Source organism: Mastomys coucha, unplaced genomic scaffold (assembly GCF_008632895.1).
Source record: "Mastomys coucha isolate ucsf_1 unplaced genomic scaffold, UCSF_Mcou_1 pScaffold22, whole genome shotgun sequence".
NCBI lineage: Eukaryota > Metazoa > Chordata > Mammalia > Rodentia > Muridae > Mastomys > Mastomys coucha.
In genome coordinates, this window is record NW_022196905.1 from 37,673,977 (window position 1) to 37,697,399 (window position 23,423).

Below are 23,423 nucleotides of genomic sequence, written 5' to 3' on the forward strand. Positions count from 1 at the left end.
AGAAACATACAGCAATAAATTATAAAGATGGTAGAATTAGTCAACAATGACTTTTAAGAACTTTTAGAGGATGTCAGCAAGATAGCCAAATAAATGCCCCTAACAAATGGCCCCTCCCCACATGACAGCCAAGACAACCAATAGAAACTATATTTTAATGAAACCAACACAGAAGAAGGACCATTGCACTAGAAAATCTGCAGAGCAAAGAGCCTGGGGTGTCCTCATACACAATGGAAGAAAACATCTCATCTCCAAAGCGCAATCCCCGAGCCAGCAAACAGGACGGACTTCTTATTCAAGGTAAAAGGAAAGTAAGGACCGCTAGCAGCCCTGCAACCACTTTAACACTTACTGTCCTCACAGGCATTAAACACAACTGACAGCTACCTAGTGATCACACAGTTGTGACATGCAGAGGGAGCCAACACTGTGCCCCATCTCCAACCCACACAACTGCACTATCTAGTTCTGAAACCAAGAACAACTGCTGTCCTGCTCCAGAGGGAAGGAGTCATGGCATCCTTCCACCTCTAAGGCTTTGTGATCAGAGTCACCCCTGGTGGCCCATGATTCCGACGTCCAGGGAGTCAATGCCTTAGTCATGATTACGTCCCCTACCTGAGGCGAAATAGTACCCTGCCTCCAGAGAAAATAGTGTCTTGGTCATCCTAAGTGGTCATACTACTCCCAGTTTGAGATGGCACACTGTCTTCTGTGCAAACCTACGACCCTGGGCCCATGGTGCTGACGGGTGTTTCAGAGTCACTGACATTAGGTTTTGTTTTATTTTATTTTATTTTATTTTATATCTATGAGTGTTTGGCCTGAATATTCGTCTATGTATCATGTGCATGCCTGGTACCAGTGGAGGCCAGAAGAGGGCATTAGATCCCCTGGAACTAACTGAACTTAGGGACTTCGTGTAAGCCATCATGTAGGTGATGGGCATTGAACTCGAAAGCAGCAAGAGCTTTCAATCACTGAGCCATCTCTCTACCCCAGACACCAGGGTTTTGGCTCATCTGAAACCAAGTCTGCCTCAGACATTCCTCTTCTAAGACTCAAGTGTCACACAGGTTCTGAGAGTGTAAACTCAGAACTTGATTCTAGAGCTGCTCTCAGAGGCCTACACTCTGAAATACAGCATCTCTGCAGCTGCTTCTTAAAGATATGTCAGAATAGAAAAAAAATGACAAAGACAAATGCTGTCCTGGTGGTGGGTCTCTGGAAGGTTTGGTGCATGACTAGTGTATGGCTCACCAAAAAGATGAAAGAACAATTAAATTAAATTAATGAGAGTGGTGTGAATGAAAAAGAACAGTTCTAGGGGCATTCGCCTTCCCTATAGTAAACTTTGTAATTTCTCCCCTATAAAAGTATACTGAAGGACAAAATTATTCACCCAATCTAGGGCCCTTTGAGCAGCCAAGGGTGGCCCATGGAGAGGCTCCTGTCAGAGCCCATGAGCCAGCACCAGAAGCAGGCCTGGAAAGCAAGTACACAGCTTTATCCCCCCTTATCCTACCCTGAGCCAGACCAAGCAACATAAGCTTGCCCTGCCAAATTCATGGGAGGTAACAAGATACCCAGCATTCCTACAAAAGCACTCCAGGTCTATAATCCCAGCACTGGAGAAAGACAAGACAGCAGCATCAGGAGTTCAAGGAGGCTAGCTGTGAATACATAAGTAAATCTGAGGTCAGCCTGGTCTACCTGGGATTCTGGATCTAAATAAATCCCTTACTCACACTCCACCTATGAACCCCCACAAAGAGATATAAACAGTTTGAAGGGAAGCACCTTACACACAGAGGAAAAAGTACTCTTAAAAGTCACAGTACAGAAGTGAGCTACTTCTCTTATGTTCTGGCAGCCAGTGAGGCCTCTACTACTGTTTTGTTTAAATAAATGTGTTATGGATTCTCCTAAATATTTGTATGGCTGTCAATCTTAGTCATGGAGGAAAACTTTAAGCAGTTTTTTCAGATACTCAGAATTTGTCAAGCTCCTGGGATTAAGTGATAGCTGCCACTGTAGCAGGTGCTATAATGAATGCTCAGACATAAACGGAGGAAAAAGACCAGATTTGTTTATCAACCCCTCCAAAACTCAGATAACATCAGGGCCTCCAAAACTCAGATAGTATCAGGGATGTAGGTATAGGATGAATCAAACATTCTCTCCTAGAGGGAGAAGCTCAGAAGACTTAGTAAACTCACAAAACTAATGCAGGAAGTTCACCACACTTATAAGACTCAGCTCAAGATTCTTAAGGCCAATTTCCATAATCACACAGGCAGTAAATAACTGTGGAAGATAAAAGGGAGACCTGGGCACAGCTTTTATGACTCATTGTACGCTTTTCAGTGATGCAACTACCTTTAAAATTCATATTTAAGATCAAGAGACTCCAGAGAGCCAATCTGAAATAATAGAAGCTGGAAGACAAATTTCAAAAATTATTACAAAGCTATGGTCACTAAGATTGCACTGTCATTTCTATTTATGTTAAAACACTATAAGTTTAGTCATAACAAGTGGATAAGCAAAACAAAGGCATCCAAACAGTGAAGTTAAAATTTAAATGATACAAGTAGAAGCCCTTAAAGACTTAAGGGGATAGCTTAATTGAAGAGCACTTTGACATATCCAAGATCCTGGGTTAGCTTATGGGGGAAAAAGAGTCAAAAAACAAAACAAAACAAAACAAAAAAACCCAAAACAAAACAAAACAAAAACACATACAAAACACAGTTAGAGCTAAAAAGTTAAGCAAAACAGATGTGTAACAAACCAACACGTAAAAACCAATTCCGTTATTAAACATTTGTGCACATGAGGGCATGCATACATCTACAACCCCAGAATTTGGGAAGCTGGAATAAGAGTTTGAGGGAAGCCTATATGGTGAATGCCTGTCTCAAAACCAAATTATTTTCTATACACTAGCAATGAAAAATTGAAAAAGGAAATTTAGAATGTAATTCTATTTACGGTAGCTTTAAAAACCATGAAATACTAAAGTATTTGACTGTTTCAGCTTATTTTAAACTATAGGTTTATATGTTTCTGCATTATACTACATTGTATAACTGGGGCTGGAGAGATGACTCAGATTGGAGATTAAGAGTACTAACTCCAGGGGCTGGAGAGATGGCTCAGCGGTTAAGAGCACTGACTGCTCTTCGAAGGTCCTGAGTTCAAATCCCAGCAACCACATGGTGGCTTACAACCATCTGTAATTGGATCTGATGCCCTCTTCTGGGGTGTCTGAAGACAGCTACAGTGTACTTACATATAATAAATAAATAAATCTTTAAAAAAAAAAAAAAAGAGTACTAACTCCAGTGGACCTAAGTTCTGTTCCCAGCACCCACATCAGGCAGCCCACAACCAACCATAACTCCAGTTCCAGAGGATTCACTGCCTCTGGCCTCTGCAGGCACCTCCATATATGGGCAAATGCAAAAACATACACCTATACACAAAATTAAAAATAAATATAAAAATAAAAAGAATATTCATAACCTAATAGCTCTAAGTGGGTCTCTCCAGCATAAAGAAGACCTGGCTGCTGAGATCTGCTTCTCAGTCTCTGAAGAGATACTAAACACTTTACTCCCACTTTTCTTTCCACTATAAAAGGGTTGGAGCAACTAATATACTATACTGAAGATTGAGCTCATAGAGTTAGGATGTTACACAGCTGAGTTGCTAGAGTTGCTGGCATGCACAAAGGTCTAGGTTTGATGTCCAGCAACGCTGAAACTGGATGTAGTGTGCCTGTATGGATGTGTGCACCAAATTGCTTCCTGGTCCTGCAGAGGACAGAAGAGAGCACTGGGTCACCTAGAACTAGAGTTTCAGAACATTTCAAGCTCCTATGAGCTCCCATGTGGGTGCTGGGAAGTAGGATTGCAGCAAGTATGAAGGCAACCAGGAGAGAATGAGACCTTGCCTCAAATAAGCAGTAAGTGCTGCCTGAAATCACAGCACTTAGGAAGCAGAGCTAGGTGGAGCTCTTCAGGTTCAAAGCTAGACTGGTCCATATGGCAAGCACCAGGCCAGCCAAGGTTACTTTCTAACAGTGTCTCAACAACAGCGGCAGCAAGTGCACAAACTTGGTTTATAGGCACTTCACAGTATAAAATCACACTAAACTACAACAGACATGGTTGACAAAGTCCTCAATATAAAATTTACTTCTGTAACATATCCTTGAGATTATAACCTATATATCTGTCTACCAAATTGTATTATAAAAATGTAATGTGTCCAATTACTAAGCAATTAAACTTCTAAATGTATATTCCTCTATATTCCACAATGTATTTGAACTGACTAAAATGAAACTTCATGTTGGTATCAGAAGCACTATTGCTCCAATACTCATAACAAACCTTGATTAACTTTCTTGCTTAAAAAAAAAAACCAAGTGAAAAACTTAGATCAGGAATGTAATATTTCATCTGTGAATACATCCATTTCCTAATAACTAGAGCTGATCACCCACCTGAGACCATGGTCTGTGATCTGGTAACATCCAGACAGACTGAGGAACAAAAGTACTCGTCCAGTCTCTTGGTCAGACTTTTCACTCCCAAAATAAATTAAGTCTTTCCCCCTGGGCAATGTAGTCCTTAATGCTTTTCTACACATTGCAGAAGTCGCTGGGAGTGTAGACATAGTTCTTAAAGCTGTCCCTGTGCAACAGAATGAATGACCACAATATGCAAAGGCTGGAGAAGCGCAATGCTGCTGCCAACAGACACTCGTCCTTACTCCCACAATGTCCTTACTGTAACAACCAGAGCAGGAACAACCGAAGTTGGAGGCTGTTTCCATCACACAGAGACTCTCAACGTTTCTGTGTCTCCATTCGACAGCATCTTCAATGTCAGCCAAATCTTCAGCATCCAGCATCCACACATACGGAGAAGTAAAACTTTCAGAAGACACAGGTTCAGTCCAAGAGTGCTCGTTGTCTATTTCTTGACCAACGCCTTTATTAGTTAAATTGTGCAAACAGGCATACTGTGTGGTGGATGGCACGGTAATGTCTTTATTTGTCCATGGAGTTGAAGTAGCCTTGCCTGCACTTTTCAGAAAGCCACTCTGATGAGATGTCAGAACTCCAAGAGCTCTAGAAATCTTTTCTAGAGCCATGTCTGTGATTTTTTCACATCCAGACAGATCAAGATGCCGAAGACTCTGGCAGCAACCGAGCCAAGACCAACTACAAAAGAGAAGAAGACTATTACATTCCTCAAAAGCACTCAACTATATATACAGATGGGCATGAGCACTACTTTAAATACAAAATCATTACTTAAACATTTCTGGAATTTCTATCATCAGGGAGTATTTTAAGCGCTATGAATAAGAAAAAAAATACTAAGACAGGTAATTAAAGAGAAAAAAGGAAGGAAGGAAGGAAGGAAGGAAGGAAGGAAGGAAGGAAGGAAGGAAGGAAGGAAGGAAGGAGAGACTTAAGTTTCCTCTACTAAACAGTAAGCAGTTAAAGAGGTAGCACACACATCAGAGTTGCTATAGCATAAGATACAGAAGAAACAAAATCTAGAAATGGGTAAAGATCCTCTCTCTTTCCCTGTGAAGTAGGATTATCAGAACTGTGAAGAAAGGGGAGCTAAAATAACAAGAAACCTAGTGATCTCCAAGGAAGAATCATTTCCTGGCTTGAACAGACTGGTACTGAACCAAATAACAATGAATTACATTAAAAAGGAGCTCTGCCCAAAGGCACTTAAATCTGGAATAAAACCCTGAGAACAGTAATCCTGATCTAGAACAGTTACAAAGCAAGCTTAGTAAGCCTAGATAAAACATACAAATGGCAAGTACTGGTGTTCTGGATCAGCTGCCACATGTGAACAAAGGGAAGAAACTTGAGAAGGTCCCATCAAGTCACCACCATACACAGCAGGGACTTAGTAGCAATGCAGAGTAGGATAAGTAAACGGCATTTATGTAAACAAGAAAGCAGACAATTTTTTGCTGGTTTTGTTTTATTTTATTAATTATATTTAGATATTTAAATAAATAACCTGTCAAATGCAGAATCGGAAATGTCGGTCTGGGTAAGATCCAGATGTTCCAGGTTAGGACAAAGCTCTAAAATCTGCCTAACCTATGAAGGAAAGGAAATCCACTATGAGGACCTGGGGGAACTTCAGTTAGATAAGCAACAGACAATGATAAATATAACACAGTGGTTTTTCCTAAGTCTACTACATACATACTGAAAGAAAAAAAAATCATTCCAAGAATGCATTAAAATAGTTACACTCTGCTCAAATTTCGTTTTGGTGAGGTTTATGTGGAGGCCAGAAGCTAATCCAGTGTGTCTTCCTCCATCTCATTTTCTGACACACAATCTCTCACTGAACTCTAAGCCATAGGTTCTGCTAGTGTAATTGCACAATAAGCACCAGGTATCTGCCTGTTTCTGCACCCATTCTTCCTGGCCCTCAGCACTGTGGTTACAAATACATGTCATTATACATTCTGGGGATCCAAACTCAGGTTCTCATGCTTGCACAAAAGGCACTTTACCAAATGAGCCTTACCTCTCCAATCCCTGGGCCCACATTTCTAGCCATCTTCTTAAAGTTTCTTAGAAATTAGACCCAGAAAAATCATTCTTTTAAAGGGATATTCAAGGAGATTATATGTAGGAAGTCATAATGTTATAAAACTAATTCATCTGACTTGTGCATCTTGCCATGCCTTACATGTTATAATCAACCATATAGAATTAAGACTCACCACTTAACATCTATAAATCCAAGTAAACGCTTAGCTGACTAGTTTTAGTTCCCTTATCTATAACAAAGGCAAGATTCCTAGGCTACCAACAATTCCCTAAGAAATGAAATTATATAAAAGCAAACAGTGTACTCCTATCTATGGGAAGACACTCTACTCTTCCCCTCTTAGATAAGCATTAACAAGTAAACTAAAGTTGTCTCACTGCTATTCTTCTTAATACTCAAGCTAGTGTTCATTTGTACATACCATTTTGCTGGAGACTGCAGAGCTGTATGCTAACACTAAAGTTTTTACAGAGGTACCAACATACGGCAGAAGATTATGAATTAAGCCATGGAGTAAACGTTTTTCCATTTGTGCAATGCTGATAGCAACAGATTCTTCTGCAGACTCTTCTGTAAAATGAATTCAAACATCTAAGAACTAGATAAAGCAATTATAAGTAGGCCACCAAAAGGATACATCAAAATACTAAATATGAAATATTCTATACCACCCTTACTTTTGAAAATGATTCACTTTCTGGCAACAAGGAAACGTTCTGAATAGTCAAAGAACTGTAAAACTTATTCAAGAGAAGGAATAAATGATCTATAATTTTTTGGCTTTTTTTATTAAGTAACATAAGTTATTCTACCAAGTTAAAAAGGACATAGAGCTAGATGTGAAACAACTCCATTAACCTTATGAGTATGAATCTTCAAGCAAAAGACACCTCAGCTCATAAGAAGTTAAACATAACATGGCCTTTTGCACATAGTAATTTTTATAAAGCTTGGATGTCTATAACAAGGAATACTTCTTTAACAACAAAGAAAAAACTACAAGTTTAGCTTGCCAGCAGACTGTTTTACAGGATGAATGAAAACCTGAATTCGAGCCCCAAAATTAGGGAAAAGAACTTTTCCTACAATTCCAACTTGATAAAAAAAAAAAAAAAAAAAAAAAAAAAAAACCCAAACACTATAAATAGGCCTAAAATTTGTATCACTTTTCAGGATTCTATCTTTATTGTATTTATCTAAACTCTTAGCCTGAATGTATGAAACCATAAAGTAGCTTAATATATTAAGGATTTGTTTAAAATACAATTAAATATAGTGGTTAAAAGAAAGCTATGTGAAAAGAGTAATTACAAAATATTTTACTGACTTTGAATATTTTATAAATACCTCAAATTCTTCCTTAACTTGGACAATATATTTATCACTAAAAATCACGTCAGCAAACATTACTTATTCCATTATACTTTTATTCTTAATTCATTCTTTTCCCTGTGGCCCTCTCTGTATAGGTATGCTTTATTTACTAAAAAATACACTACAGTTACACCTTCTACTGCCTGCCACAGAGAAGCATATAACTGAAGCTAACTAATATCTGACTCATTAAACAAATTTCCAAACTCCCGAGACATACCAAAATGGGTCCTCTCCAATTCATAAAAATCTGAACCACATTCACTACTGGAGTAGTAATAGTAATCACTGTAGTCCTTAGTCTCTTACACAAGCACATCTTCTACCAGACCAGCTTATTTTAGCTTTATAAACAAGAACTTCTGAAAATTTCTCATCTATAAATTTTCACTATTTTATGATCTTTTAAAAATTATCTAAAGTAGTATCTAAGACACAATCTGTCTTCCTCCTCTACAGTCCCAACCATCACTGTGAATCTCTATTACAGCAATTCTCATTGTATACCTCAAAGACATCATATATTCAAAATTCTCCCTTACTTCTATTTATTTAACAGAAGCAATAAATTTTTATCCACTCTCAGACCATCCCTCATATAGCATTTAATGGGGATGGACCAAGACTGTGCAACACATGTATGAATTTTTTTTTTTGTAGTGTTGGAGACTAAACCCAGGGCTTTATACATGTTATACAACTGCTCTACCCTACACTACACCCACCCATAGTCTCATGCACATTACCTCTTAACTCTGTAACAGCCTTGAGGCAAGTGACATGACTTTACAAACAAACATACCATCATCCAGGCTCCCATCTCTTAACCACAGATGATTCAATATATGCTGATGAACTGATTAACCGAAATACTCCTAAGCCACATATTGTAAGCTGTAAAGCACTATAATGAAGATAGTTTATTTCCACACAAAAATAGCCATCAGTTTCTGATTCTGTAATTCTAATATTAAAAAGAGAAAACATTCTCTTGTAAAAAATACTTCTAACAAGAAATTCTAAATTTACTTATTATTCCTTCAAATTCCTCAGAGAGGCTTTTAAAGTCTTTAGAAAACATAAAATACATGAATTTTAAGGCCTAATAATTATTAACCAGAATGCCTATTATTTAAACACCATGTAATAATTTTTATTCCAAGCATGAAATACCAGATTCATCTATATCGGCATCTTCATCCCATTCCTGGAAAGCACGACTTTCATCTTTCCTATTTCTCACCCATTCCTCATCAGGCTCAGTATCAAGTTCAGTGGCAGGACCACTATACCAGTCACCTACACAGTGAATGGACAAGAGGAACAAAGTCAAATTAGATAGAAGGTCATTATAATCTCCTATTCACATTTGAACTTCAGGCAATGGCTATTTTTAGAAATATCTGTGATTAAAAAAGAACTACACATATAGGCAAAGGATTCAATTTAAAACATACAAAAAGAACTATAACTATATGGGTTTAATTAATAGTACTAATTATTAACCAACAGTAAGTATTTCCCAGAGTAATCTTTCTTTAAAACTAAAAAAAAAAGAACTTGAGAAGCTTACACAATCTGCTGTATACTTGCCATGTATCTGTATTACTCTTTATAAAGTTTATAATAAAACTTAGTATAATGGGGTTTCTAAGCATAATCTGATTTTAAAAAAGTAATTATCAGTATTTATAGGTACAATTTTTAAAATTACTAGAAATAACCTAATCTTTTCTTCACTGTTGTGACTTCCAGCAATAGCCCTATTCTGAAGACAGCTAGCCTCTCTATAGTGATTGGTCAGCAATGTACAGTAGGTAGGAACAGAAGACAGGGGACACACTGAGGTAAAGCAAAATCATATATGAAAGCTCCTACAATCAAAATACGTGTACTATATGTTCACGAAGATATAGAAAATAATAATCAATTTATTAAATTCTTAAAATTATATCTTCCTTAAGATTTCCCAACCTAGATGCCACTGACATCTAAAGCTGGGTAGTTACTTGACATAAATTGCTGATCGATGGATTACAACATTCTTAGTAGCAACATAGGCCTCTGCCCACTACATTAATGGTTCTCAACTTTCCTAATACTATGGCCATTTAATATAGTTCTTCATGTTGTGGAGACCTCCAACCATAAAATTATTTTGTTGCTACCTGAGAACTGCTATGAATTGTAATATAAATATCTTATATGCATAACTGATATGCAACCCCAGAGGGGTCCCAGCCACATAAGCTGAGAACCACTGCACTAGATGATGGCACAGTAACCAGAATCGAGACAAGCAAAGATGTCTCCGGATATTGCAAATATCCCTGACAGGAACAAAAACAAATATAATAAACAAAAGGAATTTTTAACCAAAGGCTTGGCCTAAATATGTTAAAAACAGAAAAAAAGTACAGTTGCATATTTATGATGCAGTGACTTGATGAAATGAGCATTATCCTTGACAGGAACAAAAAGAAATATCATAAACAAAAGGAGTTTTTAACCAAAGGCTTGGTCTAAATATGTTAAAAACAGAAAAAAGTGCAGTTGCATATTTACGATGCAGTGGCTTGATGAAATGAGCATTATCACCTTTGATAGTATTCAAACCCTTATTCGAATGTCTTAATTCTTAATTAGAAACAGCTGAACAAGAAAAACCTGATTCATTCATGTGCCGTATCTGACGTTTTACTCAAATTTACCATCCTACAAGTAACTGAAAAATAAATCCATACAAAACTAAGATTTCTGATCACTTCTAAAACACTAAATATTTAAGAACAGCTTATTTCAATACTGCCTCATCAAGTGCCTCTAATTTCAGCACTAAGGAGTCTGATGCAGGAGGACAGAAATTAAAAGGTCAGGTTAGGCAACAGAATATTCAAAGCACAGTGCTGGCAGAGGAAGAAGAAGGTGGAGCTGGGTGAGGTCCAGGCCAGCCAGGGACACATAGTAAGATAGTTGAGAAGAAGCTGTCTTTCAAAAAGAAAAAAAACAAAAAAGGAGCTACACATCTTATCAAATAGACATTTTAAATAAGACTCATAATTTAAGTCAGTCAAATTTTTCTTAAGAAATACATATTTCCATTGCAAAATTCCCTATAAGGGGAAAATTTGAAGATGATACTTAAAAGACACTGTTTTAATTCAGTGGCAAGAGAATGTAGTACACAATAGCTGTAAATATGTCATGACTGTATTACATACTCATGAGAAGTTTCTCTAAACCTTCATATGTGAAAGTAACTTAGTGCAATGTAACTAATGTGATTCAAAGAGCAATACGTTAACCATAACTGTAAAAAGCTATGTTAAAGACAAAACCAGAGTCAGTTCCTTTAAGCCATGACCTAAGGAAAACTGTATGTATCTCACTTTTATATTTCACAGAACTGATTCTATGTTTAAAATACTCAAATAACATAATTACTTAACAGTTCTAAAAATCAATTTCATTTATCTTAAACTTTTGCTATGAAAAATTCCAACAATTGTCATATGTACAAAGATACAGTACAATGAATTTCTGTGTACCTATTTTTTTATCTTCAACAATTATCAACATTTTATCAGTTTTTACAATCTGACATTTTTCCTCATTATTAAAGGAAATAACAGCTATTAATAATTTACTCACAAACACTTCATCATGAATAGTTCTTCTAAAATGTATACTAAAACCACAACAACTATAAAATATATTTTTTGGTCAAACGCTCAACGTTTCCCTTCCCTGGCATTACATATTAATGACTGTTACCATTTGCCTAAAAAGAGACTGAAATACTTTTTGAACAAATTCAAAGTCCCATTTACCTACCTCTTGCCCAATGAACAGGGTAAAGATGTTTCCACAAAGATCCTGTTTTTGCCAGCTGAGACCACTTAGTACTGACTTGACTACACCGACACAATTCTTGAGGATTAAGGTAACTAAAAATGGACAGCATTACCTCAGGAGGAAGATGGGTTATACCTGTGGAGTGTTCTGACACTTCCGCTTCTGAAATAAAAAAGAAAATCTTTAACAGTACGGCTACATGAGCAAATACAGTAAGAAATTACAATCACAAGTAAAAGCCAGTGCCTGAGGTCAATTCCTTCCTGCTTGCAACATGTGAAAAGGAAATAACACGTATTAGAGGTAACATGGGGATGTTGAACTTGTTAAGAACCTGTGGGGTTAAACTATCACAGCCCAGATCATACTTCATCAGTGGGAGCTACAATAATGAACACAGAACTGACTTCCTCTTACAAAGGCGTCATAGAAAAAACAATGCTCACTTTGTAGCATAAGCAGCATCATTTGAAAAAGGAACCAAACAGGTTACACTGCTTTAAATCAGCAAGCGTATACTCAGCCAGATTATGAGATCTACAAAGCATTGGTAAATGACACACATGCTCACATTTTCTCTTCATGCACTAAGGCTCTTGTTAGTTCCTTCCTTGTGTCCCTCTAATTTCGACATTCCGTAAAAGGTCTTTCTCTAACAAATGCCTTAACCTATTTAAGCTATGTGCCTACTTGGTAAACAAATTTCCCTAGTGCACTAATAAGAAATCTTGTTATTAAGTATTTTAGAAAGATACAACTTCCTATGATCTCATAATGTTAGCATTTTTCTGAAAAAACAAACATGGGGTACTATGATAAACTGAGTTAGGTACTATTTAAGAATTTGGGATTTGTCAGGCAGTGGTGACACCTTTAATCCCAGCATTCTGGAGGCAGAGGCAGGCAGAACTCTGTGAGTTCAAGAACAGCCAGGACTATACAGAGAAACCCTGTCTCAAAATGGCCAAAAAAAAAAGGGGTGGGGGGTAATATGGCTTGTCTTCACAAAGAATCTTCAATATAGAAACATATGATCAAACTACTTTAAACTGCCACTTTTAAAGTGCCAAATATTTTACACATAGTGCAGCTAGCTATAATTTGCTTTGAAGGAGAAGGAAAATTAAATGTGTGTGACGCTTTTAAATTCCATCTTATAGTTACAATTAAACAAGACTTAACAGGCTTTGGCATGGTACCCAGGGCACAAGTTGTATTTCAAGACTAAAGCTCATAAACTTTATGGGTTTAATCAGTTTCAACTTGTTTTTGTTTAAACATGAATCTGACTACTTTAATACTGGAAAAATACCAATTTCAAAAAATTATACACTATTTTACAGGACTAACATTGCCACTGCCAATCTAGAAGCAGAAATGATACTAGAGGAAGGATGACAACCACTTGTATTCTTTTGTTTGTCTTTTGTCTATGTAGCCCTGGTGGGCCTGGAATTTGCTATACATACTAAGCTAGCCTCAAACTTGGAGATCTGCCTGCTTCTGTGCCTTCAAAGTGCAGGTGAAAGACCCCTGGGGGAGACCCCCACTCAAATCTCGGGAGGACGTACACCCAAGGAATCACGAGAGACCGTCCTTGATGCAATTACAAGAGGTATATTTTTAATTTTCAGGGCGCTCTGGTTCAGCACCACACCTATCTCATGCAGGAGATAGTGGAGCCGACCACGAGGCTTGAAAGTTAGGGGTTTATATAGGGAAAAGGTCTGAGGGAACAAAGGGATCAGTGTGGTCATACATGATTGGCTAGTTCACAGGGATTAAAGGTCTGTACAACCATGTCTACAACCAACTGCTTTTTTAATGTTTTAAAAAAGCAAAATGATTGGGATGAATAAAAATAAAGTCTACTAGAAGAAATAAGCATCTATTTTATCTTCTTGTGTGCATTCTCAAAATGACTAAAGTTTTGCTTTGCTTCTCTCTCACACTCACTACCCAGAACATTACCGGAGATAAACTGAGAGAATGATAAACATCAGAGGATAAAACTAAAAGTATAAATGTTCCTTTCCTTAACTCACAACGAATTCATCCTAAGTTCCATATGTGCAGGAACAAAAGTGCTCCTAACCTAGCAACCACGATAGCTGTTGAGTTTGTAGATCATCAACTGCTCTCTGTGGACAACATGAACAACATAGTTGATCCCTGAAATACACACAGTTGACTAGAAACCATGGCTCACTACTCCTGCCTAGCATTTGGACATTTAGAAAGTTTTATATTTTCTTTTTTTTCTTTTTTTTTTTCTGAGACAGTTTCTCTGTGTAGCCCTGGCTGTCCTGTAACTTACTCTGTAGACCAGGCTGGCCTCAAACTCAGAAATCCACCCGCCTCTGCCTCCCAAGTGCTGGGGTTAAAGGCGTGCACCACCACCGCCCCGGCTATATTTTCTATTCATCACGTGAGATAGATCATAGAAAAAGGGTCAAAATCAAAACTGAAATATATAAATTACTCTCACGCCATTATAAAGCCCAAAATTCCTACGTTAAACCTAAGTCAAGGACAATGTTTATAAATTAACTGACTTTGAAAAGTGAAAAAAAATACTCAAAAATAAAACATGCTACTATGAGGCTAGCAAGATGGCCCAGGTTAAGAACACTAGCTGTTCTCCCTGAAGACCCAAGTTCCATTCACAGGATCTGATAGCATCCAATCAACTGTAACTCCAGTCCCAGAGGATCTGACACCCTCTTCTGGCATATGCCAAGTACTAAATGCAAATGGTACATAGATACACATACAAGCAAAACACCCATATACATACAATAAAAATAAAGAAAAAGCTTTTAAACCTGTCACTATAATCAAGGGAGCTCAGAAAGCTGGCTGATACTATAATACTACTCTGAACACACCAGTCCTAAATGTTCACTGGTCAAAATAATACTCATTTTATACATACAAATTCACTCAAGAAACACCACACTACTTGTGACCCAACCCTAGATCAAAGAATATTATAAACACTAAATTCTACTAAATAAAAACTACTGTCTTCAATTAAAGCTTTATGTGAGAATGGTTTAAAGTGCCCACAGTATGACCCTGACCTGAATTATTCCTTGAACAGAATCTATAACAAAATGTCAACAGCACTGACTAATAAGTTGTTCTATTACAACCAGGTGACTCCTACCTGTATCTGACTTTTCATCCACAGAGTATTTGAGAACCTTCTGTCGCTCTTCAGCTTGGTTCCACAGACTGAGCCCTCTGAGGAGCTCTGCTGTGTCCTTCTGCGAGCAATGCTGTGCAATCACTTTCTTTTTGATATCCTTAAGCTCCTCATAGGTAAAATATTCCATTAACATTGGCTGAAAAACCTAAATTAAAAAGTATTCATGGGGAAAGATTTTCAGTTTATTTTTACCCAAAACCCTTTACTAATGGTTCAAACTAAGTATTATGAACATGTATTTCAAAGAGATAAAAATTGTAGTTATTAGCACTGTTATCAAAAAAAAACTTTTAAGAACATAGCACAAAGTATCTTTCTCTATGATTTTGTAAGCCTCTATAAATTTTTAAGGAACATGAAAGTTTTCCTGTACCAAGCTTGTTAAATAGTCAATCATTTAGTTATTGTTAGACATTTAGCCCAGCACTTGCCTGTGGTAGTTTGAGAAAGACCCCATAGGCTCATATATTTGAATACTTAGTCATCAGGGAGTTGCACTAGTTGAGAAGGATTAGGAGGTATGGTCTTGTTGGGGGAAGTGTGTCAAGTGTGTCACTGTGGGTGAGCTTTGAGGTTTTAAACGCCTATACCAGGCTGTTGGAGGTGGGAGTGTCCTGGGGGGGCGTGCAGGGGGAGGTGCTGTCACATCCATCTGCCTGCCTACATACAGATCATGAGGCAGTTCTTAGCTACTTCTCCAGCACCATGCCTTCCTGCTCCCTGACTTAGCCCCTGAAAGTAAAGGCAAGCCCTAATTAAACTCTTCTTTTATAAGAGTTGTTTTGGTCAGTGTCTCTTCACAGCAATAGAACAATAAGACGTTGCCTTCTGGTAGGTACTGAGTAATGGAATTTTACCAGAATAAGGCTTTACCTTACATGAGTATGATACCCATATACTAGAATCCAACGCTGCTTGTTCAAAACATTATTTTAGTTCAGTGGGTCCTGTAAAACTTTTCAGAGATTTCTTCCCCAAACTAGCCCTAACCTCCAATTCATAGGATTATAATCTTTAAATGAAGAATCAAGGCTTTGTTGTTTCCAGTTTTAACAGATATGGCTCCCAGTTTGGTGTTTTTATGGGGTTCCTGGGTGTGCGACTGGGAGGTTCTCTGATTCTCGTGCCTTCTCTTGGGTTCTTTTCCTTCTGTTTGTTTTGTTCAATTCTGAGCACTAGCTTTTTTGTTTTATCTTATTATAATTTTACTATTCTACAGAAGCCTGTTTGTTTTCTAATGAGAAAAAGAAAAGGAATTAGATCCAGATAGGAGAGGTAGGGAGAAGCCAGGAGGAGTAGAGGGAGGGGAAACTGTAACCAGGATATATTATATGAGACAGAAAAAATTTTTTCAAAAAGAAAAAATTTGGTTTCAGCACTGGCTATATATTACAATGTAAAGAATAATATTGCTGGGCAGTGGTGGTGCACACTTTAACCCCAGCACTTGGGAGGCAGAGGCAGGCGGACTTCTGAGTTCGAGGCTGGTCTGGTCCACAGAGTGAGTTCCAGGACAGCCAGGGCTACTCAGAGAAACCCTGTCTCAGAAACAACAAAAAAGAAAAAAAAAGAGAGAGAGAGAAGAAGAGGAGGAGGAGGAGGAGGAGGAGGAGGAGGAGGAGGAGGAGAAGAAGAAGAAGAAGAAGAAGAAGAAGAAGAAGAAGAAGAAGAAGAAGAAGAAGAAGAAGAAGAAGAAGGATGACCTAAGTTCAGTTCTCAGAAACCATGGTAAAAGGAGACAATTCCCAAATGCACAATAAACGTTTTGCCTTTGTTTTTCAAAGTAGAGCTGGAAAGATGGCTAGGCAGTTAAGGTACTTGCTGCTACTGTGAAGGGCATGGGTTTGGCTTTAGTGCCCATATGGTGACCCACATACATTTGTAACTTCAGTCGAGGAAATAAGACATTGTTCTTTGTCACAAAGTACACATGCAAACATGCAGAGAAAACACTCATACATGTAAAATAAAAATAGATCTTTAAAAGAAAAAAAGAGCAGAAGTAGTCAGTCCTCATAGGATAGTTTCTCTGCATCTTACATTGGATGATACTTAATTATCCTTTATTACTCAAAGACAACAAATTGTCTTACAGGGTATATTTATGTATATGAGGCAAAACTGATAAATTTAAAGCCACTATTTAATTACTCAAGTACACTCGTGAAAAAAACACTAAAAACTCATTAAACCTGGCATACAGAAAATAAAGATTTACAGAATCTTCTAAAAATTCTGAAAAATCAGTGACAATTATGAAAATGTATCACAGTGCCATCACACATAAAAATATACTTATTTCTTAAGTAAATAAAATTATTCATTCAGTAAAAATAGCAACCTTTCTAAAAAAATTAAAGCTATGCTTTGTATAACTCCACTGGATTTCATTCCTGTGCCCAAGAAGAGACAGCTGATTCTATCAACAGAACATATGTATTATTTTGAGGAACTTAAGGCAGAAGAGTGGTTTCTGTAAATTATGAATATAAATTACAACAAAGAAAAACTCTACTTACCTCTTCTTCCTCTTTCATGTGAGGAAGAAAATCTCTTGTAAAAGCCTCCAATCTCTCTTTCAGCTGTTTTGCATAATTTAACTGTTCATACTCATTCTAGAAACAAAGAGTAATAAACATTTAGCAGGAAGTAGAGATACTTATCTTTAATGCTGGAACTCAGAAGGCAGAACAAATGGTTCTCTAAGTTTGAGGTCAGCTTAGCCTACATAGCAAGTTCCAGACCAGCCAGGGCTACATAGTAGGATCCTGCCTCAAATAGATATAGTTTTGCTTCGCTGTAATGTTGTATAAAGATCTGCTTGATCACAAGAAGTCCATTTAGTTTTCGTTTAGCATAAAACGTCCTTAAAGCCAGGGTGCAGCTCAGCGCTGGAGCACTAACTAATGTGGCTGACACTCTACACTCAGCCTTGGCACACTATCTCCCACTCACAGCCCTCAAAACAACAAGCTCTGAAATCTAACTCCAATCCTGGTTTCTAAATTTTATTAAAACATAACAAATATATTTTAAAATATTATAAATATACATAAAGTTTTATAATATATTTTTTGTTATCCTTATAGGCCATATATATTAATAACAACATTCTAAAGGCAAAAAACTCACACTTTAATCATTCTAATTCTGGACACCTCTCAAAGCCAAACATTTCTTTCACATATGAATTAAAATTACACCTCTCTGTAATCTATCCATCTTTCCCAATGTAAAAATATAGGGAACATTCAAAATAATGAAATATTTAAAAATATGATACTGTGGTGATCTGATTGAGAATTTTCCCCAAAGGCTTTGGTGTCTGAGTTTTGGACCTGCTTAGTAGCACTGTTGGAGAGACTTAGGAGATGTGGTCTTGCTAAGAGAATTACGCACCTGGGGGTGGACTTCAAGAGATTAAAAATCCTCATCATTTCTGGTTCATTTCAAGCTCAGTCTACTTCCTATTTCCTTTTTGTGGCTTAAGATTTGAGTACTTAGCTCTCAGCTCCACTAACCATACCTGCTAGCTAACACTAATACACACACACACACACACACACACATACACACACACACACACAGACAGACACGTACACGAAGGAGGCATGTTATAGACTCATCCCTTTGGAACTGTAGGCTCTAAACAAACCCTTCTAAGTTTTTTTGGTCATGGTGTTTTATTACAGCAATAAGAAAGGAACTAAGACAAGTACTTTGTCATGACCTGATTTTTGTTTTAGATAATGCATTCAATTACTTTCCAATATTCAGTTCATTGTTGAACTCTGCAGAAATTTCAAACACATCCATACATATGGCTACCATTTATATGCTAGTAATTACCAAATCTGCTTTTCACACTACTTCACTCTTTCTGCTCTTCAAATCCACCCAGGCCTTCTCCTCCTATTAATAACACACACTTGTGTTTCTAAGTAGTTCAGGATAAGCCTTAATCCCTGGCCCTCTTTCACATACAAAGTCCAGTACAACTCTCACTCATTTCTCTCTCTTTTCCTCTACCATTCTGTATAATCCTAGTATTCCACTGGTCTTAGGTCATACATAATTGTCAAGCATGTCCCTTCCCTTATATTTTCAACAATCACTACTTTGGTTCAGAAATTACTGACTACATAATACATGAGTATGATACAAAATGCCAAGAGTACAAAGGAGTACTCAATAAAAAGGAAGTGTCCTTTTCCTTACTTCCAGTATCTTCCCTCTACTAATCAACTGCATCTCCTCTGGATATCTATGTAGTGTTTTTCCTTCCAGAAACTACTGGTAGAATTTTTTAATAATGGTCTTCAATTTGAGTGTTTTCTGTCCTTTGAAATTAATCTCCCCTCTTACTGAATCATTTTTCTAAAGTAAAGTGTCTAAGGGTATATTTTCAAATATTGTACAACACAAATATAATTAAGAAAATATACATGCATCACTATCCTAAACTATACTGTACAAATGCATTCATTTTCTTTTTCAATATTTTCCATCTTTTGTTTTTGAGATAAATTCTCACTCTGTACCCTGGGCTGGACTTGAGCTAACTAGTGACCCTCCTGACTATTGGAGTTTCAAGTAAGTGCCACCATTTGTGCCATGCAACTGAGTCTGTCTTCTTTAACCAGTCAGTTTCCCTCACTAGGGAAAAATGAAATAGAGCAAACACTATAGCTGCCATTCCATTTTTTTTTTTCACTGCTACAGACTGAAGTGAAGCCCTTACTCATGTTAGGCAAGAATTCTACCACTGAATTACATTTTCCACCTTCAATTCTATTTTGTTAGTTTTATTTTGTCTGAAAACAGGTCTCCCTTATATACCCCTGGCTGTCCCGGAACTAACTATGTAGACCAGGCTGACCTTGAATTCACAAAGATTCCCCTTCTTCTGCCTCCAGAGTACTGGGATTAATTCCCTGGCCTATCTTCAGCAAAAATCCTATAGAGTTGATGCAGCAAGAATCCTCCTGGTCCTGATGTTTTCTCTTAGTAATTTTCCATCCACTGGCTCTTTCCTTGCTTCTCGGCCATTTAACTCCCACATTTTCTTATATTCAGAATTGAGGTCTATCTCTCCACTTTGCCGTACGCCTTCACTGTAACCATTCCACATGAACAGCCTTCCTAGTCAACTCAAATAAATGAAATATCTTTCCATAAATAATATCACTTTATTAAAGTTTCTAGTAAAAATTACAGTATCATTACATATCAATTTTTGTAACTTACCTTAACATTCTTCAGCCCCTTTTCAAAGAGACTAAGCATCTCAGAGAGCTTATTGTCAGAATGTACATTATAAATAGTCTGACTCCGTTGCTGAAGTAAACCAATAATGTATTCATTTTCAATTTGTTCATGCATTTTAAACTCCTTGAAAGTAGCATATAAAGACTGGAGAAGAGCACGGAAGTCATTGTTGTTGGAAAAATTGGTTTTAGAAAGCTGAATAAAAATTTAAAAAGACATAGTTAATAGATGTAAACATGAAATGATATAACAAGAAATATTCAAATGCACACATAAACTTTTGTTCATAACAAGGTATTTCCTTTATGATTACATTAAAATACAAATAAAAGAAATTCATGAAATAACAACTTATAGTTGTAAAATTTAAAAGTACCCTAAACCAGGAAGCTGAAGGTTGCATTCTCAAGTATTGGTGATAAGAGAAAAAAAAGGGGGTTGGGGGGAATCACATACTTTATTTATAAAATCTATCAGACCCAGCTCTCTCCAAGCCTGAAATTCCATTACTCTCTGTGTCATAAAGAGAAGCAGATATACAAAGGCACATACATGAGAAGAAACTTAGGATAATAAGACTTCTTTCCCTCTATTCAAAATGTTCGTAATGCTATTACTCTGCTTCTACAGTTTAAATATTGGAAAACACTGGTTTTGGAGACAGGGTCTTATTATATAACCCTGATTAACCTGACACTCATTATGTAGACCAGGCTGGTCTCAAACCAACAAAGACCACTCATTTCTGCACCCCAAGAGCTGGGAATAAAGGCATGAGCCATCACACTCACAGAAGAGGCACTTTTTTTTATAATTTTTTTTAAGTTTTATTTATTATTATATGTAAGTACACTGTAGCTGTCTTCAGACACTCCAAGAGGGCGTCAGATCTCATTATGGGTGGTTGTGAGCCACCATGTAGTTGCTGGGATCCGAACTCAGGACCTTCAGAAGAGCAGTCAGTGCTCTTACCCGCTGAGCCATCTCGCCAGCCCAGAAGAGGCATATTTTTAAGAAAACCATCATAATATGTAACACACAAGTGTGCCATCATTTTTTAATTGGAGCATTCAATGAAAGGAAAATGACTATTCTAGTGTAACTCCAAGCTTTCACACTTCATAGAAAATTGAATTCAATTATTTAAAACACACACATCAAAGAAATGTTTCAAATTTTAAAGCCAAGCACATTGAGATATAGGGCTTTAATCCCAGAATTTTGGAGGTGAAGGCAGGTGGATCTGTGAGTTCAAGGCTAACCTGCTCTAAATAGAAAGTGAACCAGGCTACATAGAGAGATTCTGCCTAACTAAATAAATAAATTCAAAGTAATAGTCAAACCTTCCATTATCTGTACTAAATCTAACTTCTATCATGCAATTCTAATTATAAAATTCATTTTAAATGGGAAACAATTAGGTTAAATACAACAGGTAGATAAATTAACAACAAATGTTAAATGCTGCTAACACTAAATCTCTTAGGCTTCCGTTCCTAAAAAGGAGTATACTCTAAGTTGTTTTACTGGCCTTTCACAGCAAGAACTATGTATGGTGTGATGGCAAAACACTAAAACTCAAGTAAAGCCAATCTACCCAGAACAGAATTAACTAAATATCTTCCTTAAATGGCAGCAAAGATCAGCAGTAGGGTCACAGAGTTCTATTGATTCAAATTCCCTGGGAGACCCAGCTTTACCATTTACTTAGCTAGGTAACTTTTGTCTCTCAATGTCTTTTTTTCTGCTTGATGCTAACTGGGAACAAAATGCCTACCATCTTCTACAAATTATTCATTTTTATAAATTCAGATACTTTTTGTTCTATTCCAATAGTCAGTGAGCAGCTATGATAAGCCACATAGTTCCTGGTGCGTGGGAATACATGGGAGAACAAAGTAAGAATCTCTGCCTTCATGGAGTTGACGCTCCACTGAAGAGAAGATAATGAATAGTTAACCACACTACATTAGTCAATCATCTAGAACTGCGGTTGGCAACATTTCTGTAGAGTCAAACAGTAAATATTTTCATTTTCCCAGGGTGTAAGCCTATGCCAACTAACCCTGCTGCTACAACCCCAAAGAAATCATGTATGATATGTAAGCAAATGACTCTTATTTCTATAAAACTTTGTATTCAAGGACAATGAAGTTTGAAGTTTAATTTTCACGTCACAAAATATTCTTTTGTGTGCAACTATGAAGCAATGTAAAAATAATGCTTAGCTCCTTTTCATATTAAAAACAATATATATAATAGAGTTGATGAAATTCTTCAGATTTTAAGAATGTTCAAATATACCACATCAGATTAAAACAAGCTTCATTGGGGATATTAGATATAAACAGTATCATGGGTAATTTTGCTTAAATTGGAGGGAGGTGCTAGGGAGGGTTTTAAAAAGTCTTAATATAAGAGGCTAGGGATATGATCAGCAATAAAAAGCCCCTAACAAGCACTAGGCGATAGGTTTGTTCTCAACCCCAGGAGAGAAAAAGAAACTTAGTAGACATATGACATAAAAGTACTGTCATAAACTTTCAATGCCCAAAGGTATACAATACACTTGTGAGTTAAGGCTGTTGTTACAGCTAACTACTCTGTATTTGAAAGTTACTAAGAGTAGATCTAAGATGGTTTTCTTCTATCTGACTATACACAAATTTATCTATGTTAATGGATGGGTTAAACAATTAGATTTGGGCAATTACTAAATATTATAAATGCATACCATACCACTGTACATCTTGAATATATATAAAACTTTATCAACTATACCTTAAAGCTGGAGGAAAAAATAATCAGATTTGAAAAGTGCTTTCTGGAGAGAAAAAATACTAAGAGAATAGGTAAAGAAAATAGTTTCGCTGGCCGGTGGTGGCGCACGCCTTTAATCCCAGTGCTTGAAAGGCAATGACAGGCAGATTTCTGAGTTCAAGGCCAGCCTAGTTTATAGAGTGAGTTCCAGGACAGTCAAGGCTACAAAGAAACCCTGTCTCGAAAAACCTTTCTATTTGTTGCCCTGATAAAATAGTGAAAAAGGCCAAAAACAAAGAAGAGAAAACAGGTTCTTAAGCTATGACCCACATCATTTT

The 23,423-nt window shown here is 36.9% G+C and overlaps 1 protein-coding gene across 1 annotated transcript in view; it reads right to left on the minus strand.

Annotated features, from left to right (window-relative positions):
- Fbxl5 (F-box and leucine rich repeat protein 5) overlaps positions 1-23,423 on the minus strand; it is a 40,474-nt gene that overhangs the window by 11,095 nt on the left and 5,956 nt on the right. Inside the window, exons 2-9 of the mRNA XM_031342132.1 lie at positions 20,305-20,520; positions 17,577-17,672; positions 15,016-15,202; positions 11,826-12,008; positions 9,165-9,290; positions 7,039-7,187; positions 6,069-6,151; positions 4,517-5,239 (exon numbers count right to left, since the gene is read on the minus strand). Coding sequence (XP_031197992.1) covers positions 4,517-5,239; positions 6,069-6,151; positions 7,039-7,187; positions 9,165-9,290; positions 11,826-12,008; positions 15,016-15,202; positions 17,577-17,672; positions 20,305-20,520 — 1,763 coding nt within the window. The remainder of the gene's footprint in view (positions 1-4,516; positions 5,240-6,068; positions 6,152-7,038; positions 7,188-9,164; positions 9,291-11,825; positions 12,009-15,015; positions 15,203-17,576; positions 17,673-20,304; positions 20,521-23,423) is intronic.